General features: G+C 29.2%; 1 protein-coding gene across 1 annotated transcript in view; it reads left to right on the forward strand.

The window, feature by feature from the left end:
* LOC129988230 (integrin alpha-PS2-like) overlaps positions 1 to 13,586 on the forward strand; it is a 134,213-nt gene that overhangs the window by 101,367 nt on the left and 19,260 nt on the right. Inside the window, exons 13-22 of the mRNA XM_056096401.1 lie at positions 640 to 733; positions 835 to 880; positions 1,026 to 1,130; positions 3,541 to 3,596; positions 3,735 to 3,886; positions 4,057 to 4,185; positions 4,597 to 4,664; positions 7,893 to 8,040; positions 11,032 to 11,127; positions 13,477 to 13,556. Of these exons, the coding sequence (XP_055952376.1) occupies positions 640 to 733; positions 835 to 880; positions 1,026 to 1,130; positions 3,541 to 3,596; positions 3,735 to 3,886; positions 4,057 to 4,185; positions 4,597 to 4,664; positions 7,893 to 8,040; positions 11,032 to 11,127; positions 13,477 to 13,556 (974 nt within the window). The remainder of the gene's footprint in view (positions 1 to 639; positions 734 to 834; positions 881 to 1,025; positions 1,131 to 3,540; positions 3,597 to 3,734; positions 3,887 to 4,056; positions 4,186 to 4,596; positions 4,665 to 7,892; positions 8,041 to 11,031; positions 11,128 to 13,476; positions 13,557 to 13,586) is intronic.

Here is a 13,586-nt window from a genome sequence, read left to right on the forward strand (position 1 = left end):
GATTCTGCATTTAATATACTGTTGACTATACTGTTACTACACTATGCTATACTATTACAATAAAGCCATGTACCATACTCCAACTAGATGGTAGCGGCAACCACTTAATAGCAAGATTTTTAGCAGCAATACATGGAAAAAAAAGTTTCGGTTGCTTATATTTTTATTTTTTTAACCGTTTGCATTTCTATTTTAGATTTATGTTATTCAGTTCTAATATAATTCGAATATACTATTGCCTGTATTATTACTATACTATATTATACTATTATTATGACTTACTATTATATCATACTATTACTATTCCATCTGGCTGGTTGTGGCAACTAGTTAACAGCAATATAATTCTAATATACTAAACTATTAATATTATTATAAAGCCTAATACCATATTCCATCTGGCTTGTTGTGGCAACTAATTAACAGCAATATAATTCTAATATACTATACTATTAATATTACTATAAAGCCTAATACCATATTCCATCTGGCTTGTTGTGGCAACTAGTTAACAACAAGATTTTTAGCAGCAATACATGCTTAAAAATTTTTTTTTTCAGTTGTTTATGTTTTTATCTTTTTTTAACCGCTTGCATTTCCATATTGAATTTTAAAGAATTTAAATTTTATTTTATGCAGATTATTACTCCAGAGGAATTTCCAGGTGTTGAACTGAATACGTTAGGCTTTGCTGTTTCTGGATCTATGGATATGGATTCAAATGAATATCCAGGTAATCAAAATTAACCAATGCTTATTCAGAATTTAAATAAGATTGTGAAATGATTCTAACAAAGAGTGATTTTGCATAATATATTTCTTTATTTATTTTAGATATTGTTCTTGGAGCATACGAATCGGAGCGTGTTATTTTCATGAAGTATGTGTACATTTGCTTTATATGAGATTAAACATTAATCTCACTATTTCTGTAACATAACATTTTACAAAATTAAATATTTAAATATACGTATGTTTTTGGATTATATATTTTAATAAAAATATAATGTATTTCAAATCTGTAGGTCACGTCCTGTAGTGAATATTACATCCAGTATGAAACTAAATAAAGATGTATTGAGCCTGGAGGACAAAACATGTACTCTTAAAGATAAAACTAAAGTAGCTTGGTAAGTTTTGTTTTTATATTCAAAAATTCTTGGCGACATAATTTATTAATTAACCAGCCGCCTTTGGCGATTAGTTTTGTTACTGGAGATATTGGTTGTATTTAATGTCAATTAAATCTCTTAGACTTAACTTCATGCCCATAATTCTGCCAAGAAATAATTTTTAAGTAACAAAGTGTCTTAGATATTAAAGTCATCTGTTTTAATCATCTTATATGTTTTGTTCATTTTATGCATGCATCTTTTTTAACAGAAGCTAATCAGATGACATTATAGCGCTATTGCAGATGTAACTGTCTGGTTTGTCTATCCTCTAAATTTCGCAATATTGCAATTTTTTTTTTTTCTTTTTTTTTCATTCTTCTTGTAAACTACACAGATATTAAACAGATTTCTTCTCCTCTAGTTTTCAACAGTAGAAAAAAAATCACGCAATTAATTATTTGATTAAACGAAGAATTTGAATTTCAGGACAAAAATGTAATCTATGATTGGAAACTAAACAAAAAATATTATTTTAAAAATTACGAAAATTTATGAAAATTTTGCAAGACTTTTAAATTATTATCACTTAAAAGATATTTTTTTTTTTAAAAAAAAAAAGGAAATGGTGGAAGAAAAATTTATTGTGCAATAGTATTTTCGGGTGTTATCGTAAGAAATCTGCAAAATTCGACTTAATTTTTCATTAATTAAAATTCTAAATAAAATTTGTAAAACATATCGAGGTGAATATTCTTATCCTTCAAAGCATATACCAAATTTCATAAGTATAGATCAAACGGCTTGACATGTAGACACGCACACATTAATTTGTGTTATTAGTGGAAGTATCAAGATTTCAGATATTTGTTGCTATGATTTATTAGAAGAAAATGATCTTGAAAAATTAACTTTATATATATATATATATATATATATATATATATATATATATATATATATATATATATATATATATATATATATATATATATATATATATATATATATATATATATATATATATATATATATATATAAACGTGTTTGTAAATAGACTTTTATGGATGAACTACAAAGTTTGGAATTTTCTTTCTCAAACATCTGGCGGTCAAAGCATCAATATTGTTACGAACCTGTGATGCTGCTTCCCAGAATAGTTCGTTCCATGGGAGGTCCCAGAGCTTGGCGACCATTTGGCGACTTGGCGACGAATTTGGCAAATTTGGCGCCAAAATAGATTATACACGAAACATCGAGAAATTTCCCGATCCGTCCAGTAGGAACCGAGTTACTCCTCGAACGTTCCTGATTGGTTGAGAGGCTTCTAGCCCCGCCTCCTGAGACCTATAAAAGGAAGCAGCCGCAGCTGCCGGGCAATGGTGGACCAGTGGAGTCGGAGAGTAGTCGAAAGCGACGGTGAAGAACTGGGCTTCCAGGAATAAGCGGAGCAGCGACGGAGTCAAACTAGTGCTGAACTAAGCTGTGCGCTACTGTCTGCAGTAGAGAGTCTTGTTATATGCTGCTGTTGTTGCTGCACGTCTCGGCTGAAGATAATCGCCTTCTGTGCTGTATATAATTGTCGTCTTTGTGCTGTCCTGTGTGTCTTCGTGTAAATAAACGTCGTTGTTTTATTTTCTACTGCCGCCTGGTGATTGAGCGTTCTTCACACCATATAACTTCCACTATCCAAACAAACCCCGGAAATTTCGTAACAATATATACATCTAAAAGTGAGTTTTTTTCCCATGTCTGACTTAAAGTTCGTATTATAATTTTAGAAACATTCAGAAACTTTAATTTTTTTTTCTTTTTTTTTATGTTTAAGAACCTTTTTTTTATGATTTCAATTGTGATTTAATTGCTTCATCGAATTATTTTCGGCGTCTCATAAATTCACTTTTTTTTTTAATCTCCGGATTTTTAAGATCTAAAAGAGATTAATCTGTAATCTACTTTTCAATATGATAAAATAAACGCATTTTTTAAAAAAAAAATTATTTATTTTTATTATCCACGACGTTTTAATTTCCAATGTATTTCATAATTCACTCACAATTATCATAGAATTTTTAACCAATTTTTATCAATATCTTTTCTTGAGAATACAAATCATATGAAAACAAATTTTAATTAAGAAATTACCGATTAGCAGATTAAGTGTTGAAAACACTGAAATAGATCACTGCAATCAAAAGTACTCAACAGAGAAAATTTCAGAATTTTAATATGTCGGGAACTAAATGAAAAATCAATCAGAAGTTTTATCTTTACAAGCATGATTAAATTGAAATGTGCAATAAATGCTAAAAGAAAAGAAAAATACAGCCGTAATTTATATAAATTAATGACTGACGTATTTTAAAAACGCATTTTGTCTGAAATTGTTATGAATTAATAATTATTATGTTTGAATCTTTATTTTTAGTGTTGAAGCCACCTTGTGTTTAATGTACAACGGAATCGGTGTAGCTTCAGAAATAGGTTTGTTAATTATTTTTTAACAATATAAATAAATAATTTAATGCAATACTTTTTATTTAGTTTAATCAATTTAGATCAGTATTTGTTTATTCAGGATCTACAGTTTGAAAGTCTTTAATCATTCTGCTTTTTTCTTAGATCTCGCTTTAAACCACACCCTTGACGGCAATCTAAAGAGTCCAAGAGCTTTATTCCTAGATGCCAACCCTTATCAAGTGTCTAGTCGAACTAACAACATCAGACTAAAAAAGAACGTCGAATTCTGCAATAAGACCACTGTTTACATTCAGGTAAGAAAAAATAATAAGAAAATTAATCTAATAATGTATAATCAGAAAAAAAAAATAGTTTTCAAAGTCAGTTTTTGAATTTTAATTTTTAACTAGTTTGAATCTTTAGAATGAAATGCATTGTATTACTTATTTTTCTTTTTCTGACTTTTTATTCTTCATATTTCTAGAACGCTATTCGAGACAAGCTGACTCCTATAGAAATAAAAACGAGTTACGAACTTATTGATTTAGAGCCCTACAGATATGTTCTAAAACCGATCCTGAACCTAAATGTTCCAACAGCTGCAACAAACGAGGTAAAAAATCTTGGATATTCCAAAATTTGTTGGTATAATATTTATATCGCATTAATTGAATACCTAATATCTTACTCGTATCAAAATTTTCTTTCATATATTCCTTTGTTTTAACCTGCTTTTAGTAAAAGCTTTCCCCAAAAAATAAATTATGAAATTTTTTTTTTTCCCCGTTTGATTGGCTCGACTAATTTTTTTTTTTCCGTGGGGAATTCAAACAAATTATAAGATTTAAATTCGTGATATCTAACAAGATTTGTGATATATGTATATTCGTGGTGTCTAATAAGTAAATTGCTTTATTTAAAATCATAATGACACCCCATCCCCCAGTCTTGTTTTTAAGAATGTTTTCAACTTTAAAATTTAATGCATTTTTATTAGTTACGAATTTTTTTCTTTTTATTTCAGATAAATATTGAAAAGAATTGTGGAAAAGATGATATATGCATTCCAGATTTACAACTGTTAGCTGCTTCGTAAGTTAATATTTTATAATCTTCTCTTCAGATTAAATCAATTGTCAGTGGTTGTAAGACGAATTACATTTTGAACTTACTTTTACCATTTCTGTTTGAGAAGAAAAAAAATGTTATTCTTAATTAAGTTTTTAATAGATTTCGTACGAACTTCTTTCTTCGGAATATTTTATTTCTAACTCATTAATTCACTAACTGAGTAATTTGAGAGCGAAATAACTGTCAAATTCACAATAAAATACTATTTAAACATCTGATTCCTTATCACTTTTTATTGGCTGGTTTGAAAAATGGAAAATTACAATCAATGTCACGAAAACAGAAGCTATTATTTTTCACAAATCACCTGTAAATAAATCTTACCCCCAGCTAAAAATTAACGACAAAATTATTCCGTGGTCTCAGAATTGGAAATACCTCGGAGTAATTATAGACAGGAAATTAACATGGAAACCCCACTTTATCTACATCAAAAATAAATTCCGTGAACTAGCGTGAAAATTCTACCTCCTAATATCATGGAATTCCAAAATGAATAGGGAAAATAAATTACTTATTTACACAGCCTATTTGCGTCCAGTACTCACTTATGCCTGCCCAGTGTGGGGGTATGCTGCCAAAAGTAACTTCAAACTATTAGATCAACAACAAAATGAAATAATAAAAAATATCTGTAAAGCAAACCAGACTCTTCTCCAATTCTGAAATTTATAAAGCAATCAAATATCCCCCACTCAAAAAATTCGTTCAAAAAATAGCCATTAACTATTATAATAACCTTGCAAATATAGATAATGAAGCAATAGAACTAATCCCTAAATATGAGCCCAATCCACTAACTAAAAGACCCAAAAACGTACTTCTGTAAACCCATAACCCTTTCGCTAACAATCCTAACCCTTTAACATCACCTGTCCAAATTAATGTAAACAGACAATGCCCATGGCGCCATCTAGTGCTACAAAAAAAAGCCTGTAAACCACCCTACACTAGATTCATATCGCAAAGTCCCGTTTACCTCTGGCAGCATACCCACTCACCCACTCCACCAGTAATAACCAATAGCATTACGCCATTCAATAATCTTCCTCATCCCAAACAATCACAACGCTAGCTTCACCCAGAAACACAATTAAAGAAAATTCCCCAATAATCCAACAAACTCATGGCAATATAATAAAAGTAAAGCTCTATCAGTCACATCAATAAGGAGATAGTCCTTCTCCAAGGACGGGAGCTCCAACAAGCCTATCATTGAAGTCGAAGTCAATGTGTGTGTATATATATATATATATATATATATATATATATATATATATATATATATATATATATATATAAAGAAAAATCAAAAATACAATCATTATGAAATTTAATTAAAATTGATTTTTGAATCAAACTAACAAAGAAACACTTGTATTTAGAGAACACTAATACTGCTACTACTAAAACACAAATAAACCTAACCAAATTAGTAAAAATATTAAATTAAAATAAGCAAAAGGAATAAAAAAAAATTATGAATCCGGCCTGAAGACTTTCTCAAGGGTCACCCCCTGGCGGTGATATTTCCAGTCGATATTTTCTCACATTTTCATAATATGTTCTTTTTACATACAACTCCGTAGCACAAGGGAAAATATCAAAAATCTGATCAAGATTCAAATTTCGGTGCAAAAAAAAAAACCTTTTATCTTCAAAATTTTATCGGTGTTCACCCACTGTATTTACAGACAAATATAATTACAAAAATATCTTTTGCGATTTCTTCATTAACAAGACACCAGAGCTAAGACACGAATTTCTGCTAATAATATTTGGCTATGTAGTGAATAGCTTATCAGCCAGTTAACAGCTACGCCACCCGAGCAATTGCTTTTGTATCATGGTCATGTTACTGGGCTGCAAACCACAAGGTTCCAGGTTCTATCCTCGCTCATACCAATCCGCCACAGCTACTATGTAGACGTGGACAAAAGTTTTGTGGTTCCTACGGTCCCTTAGCGCCGTTACTCACGATCGACTAAGACTTAGAACAGAACACAATTTTTGTTCAGAAGAGGGTAAGGTCTGAAAGGGAACTGAGGATTAACAGAGAAGGATCGGCTCGTGAAAGGAGCGGAGATATTTTAACCTGCTACATTTATATACAATTTATGTAATGTAACATTGTTGTCATCAATATTTAGGGCCAATTTAAATTGGTGGCGTTATCAACTTTGATGAAATTTATTTTAACATGACAATGAAATTCCGTGCTTGCTTGGAACTAGCGCTAACGCAATAAGGTTTTGCTTCTATGTTTGGTTATTATTTATATTATATAACCATCAATATTTGGTTACTATTTATATTACTTTAGTTCATTCCCGCCAATATTTGGCCACTATTTATATCCTGTTAGTTCATTTTCGCCAATATTTGTTAACAATGTAGTGTTTGGTGACGACTGGCAGAAGCATTTTAACTTGGTAATGACAACGTGTTTTTTTTTGTTTTTTGTTTTTTTAACTTTTTTAAAGAATAAGGATTTAAAGTGTTAAAGCCTTCTCTATCTTATTACATGTGTGTTTTTGCGCCAGTTTAAATTATAGCCAATTATTTACTTTAGCGAAATTTATTTTAACATGACAACGAGAATCCATGTTTATTTGAAAACAGCGTTAACATAATAAGGTTTGGCATCAATATTTGTCTTCTATGTTTGGTTACTATTTATATTATACGACCACCAATATTTGGTAACAATGCAATGTTTGGTGACCACTGATACCAATATTTTAATTTGGTGATCACTGGTGCTAGTAACAGTGTTTCTTTAAAGGTTTTTACTTTTTTTAAAAACATAATGATTTGAAGTGATAAAGCCCTTTTTACTATTATATGTGCATTTTTACACAGGCAAAATAATAATAATAATAACTTTACAATTTAAGTAGCAGAATTATTTCAGAATACCTCAAAACATTATTGATCAAAAGAACAAATTTTTAGACTACTTAGAGAATCTCATATGCATAGAGATAAATTTGCCTCAACATTTCACTAATAAAATAACTTAAGTAACTTAAAATTCGACAAAAATGTATTTTGCTATTGTCTTTTAAATCAATTATTATCGCTTCTAATGTATGCCAAAAAATCGTGATGTTATTATTATGATTATAATAGTTAGTTGCTGCTTTAAGGATAAAATCGTAAATGGCTACACATTTAATTTATTTTCAGAAATATGGAACAGTATTCCATTGGTACAAAGAAGCGATTAGAGTTGGATATGACCATTCGAAATGCCGGAGAAGACGCTTTTGAATCAATGTTATATGTGAAGATGCCTTTAGATGTAAACTACATAAACATCGAAAAATCCAAACTGGTAAGGACTAAAAATTAGGTCTTTAATATTGCGAGTTCGCAAATTGTACAGACTAACTCTATGGCAAATGATACCGACGTGCTCTGATTGGTTTAAACCTTGGCATCTTTTTGGCAATGTTTTGCACTCATTATAGTATAGTTATCGCTTATTTGGCTCAAACCTTGCAAAACTGTGCCAAACTGTTTCCGATCTTTATTGATATTCTTGAATCCATTCCTAAAATATGTGTTACAGAAATGCAAGATATAAGTATTCAAAAGAAATGTATAAACTATTTATATATTTATAAATCTTAATATTAAGTTAATAACAAATATCAAGATTAATAATTAGATTGTTAATAACTATATGAATCTAAATATCTTAACAAATATAGCACATTTGCAGATAGACATCTAATGGTAATAATTTGAATACGAAATTAATAAATAAATATCTCCTTATTTTATTTTGCATGAATATTAAATAAGAATTACAATGATTTCTATTCCGTTTAATGTCGTCTAAATATCTTAATAAATATAGTATATTTGCAGATAAATATTTTATGGTAATGATTTTAATGTGAAAATTTAACAAAAAAATTGGTCGATCATTTCCCGTAAAATGAAAGCTTAATTTTCAAGTCTTATTTTAATAATACTTCACAGAAAAATTGCTACCTGTGCTAATTCTTTATTTACAAGATCTGAAATACGAAAAATAGCTCTATTCTCATCAATCTCAATTATTTTATAATTGTATTTCTCTGGAAGATTTAATTCCTCCATTTTGAAAAAACGGCAGGCAAAAAAATACGTAGAAACCAAACAATGCAACAGGGTTGCAACAGCTACAGCATAGAAAGTCTGTGCGAAAGAAATCGACCAATCAGAGCACGTCGGTATCCTTTGTCATAGAGTTAGTCTGTACAATTTGCGAACTCGCTTTAATATTAGCTTCTCACTTCCAAATTCATCAAGACTTTTCTGCTTATTCTTTCATTTATTTGTTAACATATTATTAAGATTTAATATTTTACTTTACGAAGTAACAGATCATTCGTTACGGTATGATGCAAATCAAATATCAACAAGAGTGGTCTCTTCTAAACTTTCTCGCATACTCTCTAATAAACTTGTCATGCCAGAGAACGCCTTGCATGGCATGGGGGTAGAATAGTTAAGAAATATTATCTTGATGTGAATTTAGCAATTTTACTCAATCTATAGTGTCTCCTTAGCGAGTTATATCCCGATTAATCTTTAGCATGCGTTATTAGTATTCAAAAATCGAATTTGTGGTTTAGGACGATTCGCTCCATCGATTGAAACAAAAAATTTGACCCAAAACTGCGCATATAGTCACAAAATCTCATACCAAATTTCATATATTTATGTCATTGTGCTTTCGAATTATCATGTTTACGTGTTTCTGAAAGTGCAGGCAGACAAACAGCGGACCCGTTGTTGTTTTGACTCCAAATTTGACAGCTGTCTAAGCTATAGATTTTAAATCTGTATCTAATCTTATCTATTTAACTCTCTTCATTTTGTTGTTATAGTATTAACTTATATTCGAACAACTGGACCGACGGACTTCCTCTGAACTATTCAAAATTTGATAGAAATCTGCAAATTTAGCATAAGAACTATACCAAATTTCAACCATATAGCTCGAAACGTTTTTGAGTTATCTTTGTCACGGACAAACAAACAGACAGACAGCCATTTTCTAAAAATGTATCTTTCTAAACTCAGATAGGTCTAAAATTTAGAGATTTTGCAAAATCTCGAGTTTGAAATTTTTTGACGATTACTATATTTTCTCTGTATTACAAATACGATAAAGTAAAAGCGATATTTGTTTCTATAATAATAAACAAGTCGAAATTTGAATTCTGTTGCAAGAACTGGAAACATTTCCTTAATAATTAATTATTTGACACATGTATTTAAGTAGTATAGTGCTGCATACGATATTATTAATTAAAAAACAAAAATATTATTTCTAATCTATTATTTCCAGAATTTTTTTTACATTTATGTACGTCAAAGAAAACGATGATATTACTTAACAATAATAACAAATGCAAATAGTATGAAATTGAAATGTACATAAAAAAAACATTTTTAAAAATTCGAGCAAATATTTAAAAAAACAACAACATATTTTTATTTCTTTTTCATCAAAAGACAGAGAAGTTTCATCAAATGATAAAAAAAAAATTAATGACTTGCCTATTTTTTTATGCATTACCTTTTACATTAATGAAATAATAAATACAAGTTATTATTATAGAATACATTAAGAGAATAAAAATTTGCGTTTCTTTATATCCTTTGAGTAAAATCACTATGTTGGAAATTTTATATTAGAAACAAAATGTAAATATAATATTTTTTTATAAAATCATTGAAATAAATATAAATTTTAAGTTCGATGAATAAATGATATTCTGAATTTTTCACATAATAAATGATATTTCTAAAAATTGTTAGTTAGAGACTGTTTTACATTTTATGAATGATTTTTAATCTAGTGAGGTTATTTTTTTCAAATAATAAATGATATTTCTAAAAAATGTTAGTTAGTGACTTTTTTACATTTTATGAATGATTTTTAATCTAGTGAGGTTATTTTTTTCAAATAATAAATGATATTTCTAAAAAATGTTAGTTAGTGACTTTTTTACATTTTATGAATGATTTTTAATCTAGTGAGGTTATTTTTTTCCAAATAATAAATGATATTTCTAAAAATTGTTACTTAGAGACTTTTTTACATTTTATGAATGATTTTTAATCTAGCGAGGTTATTTTTTCCAAATTATAAATGATATTTCTAAAAATTGTTAGTTAGTGACTTTTTTACATTTTATGAATGGTTTTTAATCTAGTGAGGTTATTTTTTTCAAATAATAAATGATATTTCTAAAAATTGTTAGTGACTTTTTTTACATTTTATTAATGATTTTGAATCTAGTGAGGTTATTTTTTTTCCCCGCAGGATTTTCCTGTGAGTTGTAGTGGTGCTCATCCAGAGTTAACTGGAGAAAATGTTCTCCAATGCGATATTGGAAATCCATTGCCTGCCAACAAAACGGTAAGAAAATAATCTTATATTTTAGAGAAAAAATGTTGAAAATTGTAGAAAAATGTAGAAAATTGTTTTTTCTTCGCCTATATAACATTTCAAAAAACTATTTATTTTAACATTTTGATAAACTATTTATTTAGATATTTCAATGCAAGCAATTGCATTTATTTTTATAAACATGACATTTTGGTTTTACATTTAAAAAGCAGGATTATAAAACGATTGATAAGAATGCTCCCCCCCCCATATTATATTAATAGTGTGAGAGTTGTTTTTAAATGCTGTATTTATCTATATTAATAACTTCTAATTATGTTAATCTGCTTTATTATTCTAAAACTAGTATTGAGAAATCACCCAGCAGCAAATTTCAGATAATAATGTAACAGGCGCTCAGTGTCTCCAGTCTATATCAGTGGTTTAGTAAATACATATGAGACTCCAGGCGATATTATTTTTTCACCACTTAAAAATATTTAAATTAAAAAAAAAAAAACCTTTGTTTCAATAAACTGTCACCAACTGGACATCAATAATCCCTTTGTCACTCCCTCACATTCTACACACTTTTAATTTAATTAATATGTATATTATTTAATTTTGTTTTTTTATTGCAGTAACTTGACAAAAATAAATATGATTTACTGTGAATTAATACTGTGAATATTATCTATGTTTGCACAAAGTATTATATAATCATATGTTAGGTTATAATAAATAATATACTAAGTGGACGGTATGAAACAAACTAGTACCTGACTAAATCTACTTGTCGAAGTCATGATAGTTCTTATGTTTTATAATTCATAAAATTTTCATATTTTTAGAGTTCTCAACGTGCATTTTTCTGGAATGTCTTTATTTAGCATATATATATATATATATATATATATATATATATATATATATATATATATATATATATATATATAAAATTTAAGTTCTAATTAATTACCTAACTTTTATTTTAAATTAGTCCATATTAACCTCATTCTAAAATGTTCTCTTATTTTCTAATCCCATAACCACTTTTTATTTAATTGTTTTCAATACGCGCGTTAGAAAAATTTTGACTTTAGCATTTTCTCACAATTCGAGTGAAGGGATTGAAAATCCGTCATGCTTACGATATTCTTTTAAAGATACTTAAAATACCCTTGCCTACGCCGATACGTCAAAGAAATCCCTATCAGAATCTTATAGTAAAATCAATGAAGGGAAAAAATTCTGGCACTTTGCTCTTATATCGAGATATAAACCGACGTCAATTTTATATATATATATATATATATATATATATATATATATATATATATATATATATATATATATATATATATATATATATATATATATATATATATATTGTTACGAATCTGTGATGCGGCTTCCCAGCATAGTTGGTTCCATAAGAGGTCCCAGAGCTTGGCGACGACTTTGGCGACAAAATAGATTACACCCGAAACATCGAGAATTTTTCCGAGCCGTCCAGTAGGAACCGAGTTACGCCTCGAACGTTCCTGATTGGTTGAGAGGCTTCTAGCCCCGCCTCCTGAGACCTATAAAAAGGAGCAGCCTGCAGCTGCCGGAGTCGTCGTGAATTGAGTAGTCGTGAACCAGTCATAGTCGGAAGCGACAGAGAAGAGTAGTCAGGATCGACGGTGAAGAGTGGTCGGGATCGACGGTGGAGAGTAGTCGGAATCGATGGTGAAGAACTGGTCTTCCAGGGATTAGCAGAGCAGCGGCGGAGTCAAGCTAGTGTTGAACTTAGCTGTGCGCTACTGACTGCAGTAGAGTCTTGTTGTATGCTGCACGTCTCGGCTGAAGATAATCGTCTTCCATGCTGTATATAGTTGTCGTTTTTGTGCTGTCCTGTGTGTCTTCGTGTAAATAAACGTCGTTGTTTCTTTTTCTACTGCCGCCTGCTGATTGAGCGTTCGCCACACCATATAACTTCCACTATTCAAATGAATCCCGGAAATTTCGTAACAATATATATATATATATATGCTTTTTGAGTTTTCTTTTCCCTCCTAAAGAGAATCAAATAAATAGTAGAAAAATGATAATTTAGAAGAAACTCTTCTAATAATATATATTTCTAATCTGGAAGAGAGTACTTATTAAAACAAATTCGACTTTTTTAAAAAATTAACTTCATCCGAGATGCAAAATTAATAATTGCATGAAACTTATAAATCGCTTGACTTAATTATGATATAGAAAAGGGCAAAAAATATTTCAAAAATTTCAATTTTACTAAAACTCTAATGGAACGAAATATTTTTCTATATTGTATTGAAACCAAAACTCATAACAGATTTCAAAATTATTTGATCTCATCATTTATTTTAGCTCAATTTCAAAATCCTTCTGGAACCGTCACGGGTAGTCTCTTCCACAAGCGATCTGGTGTTCACAATGGTCGTAAACAGGTAATAAAATAAATAATATCTGACAATACT

This window comes from Argiope bruennichi, chromosome 10 (assembly GCF_947563725.1).
Source record: "Argiope bruennichi chromosome 10, qqArgBrue1.1, whole genome shotgun sequence".
Taxonomy (NCBI): Eukaryota; Metazoa; Arthropoda; class Arachnida; order Araneae; family Araneidae; genus Argiope; species Argiope bruennichi.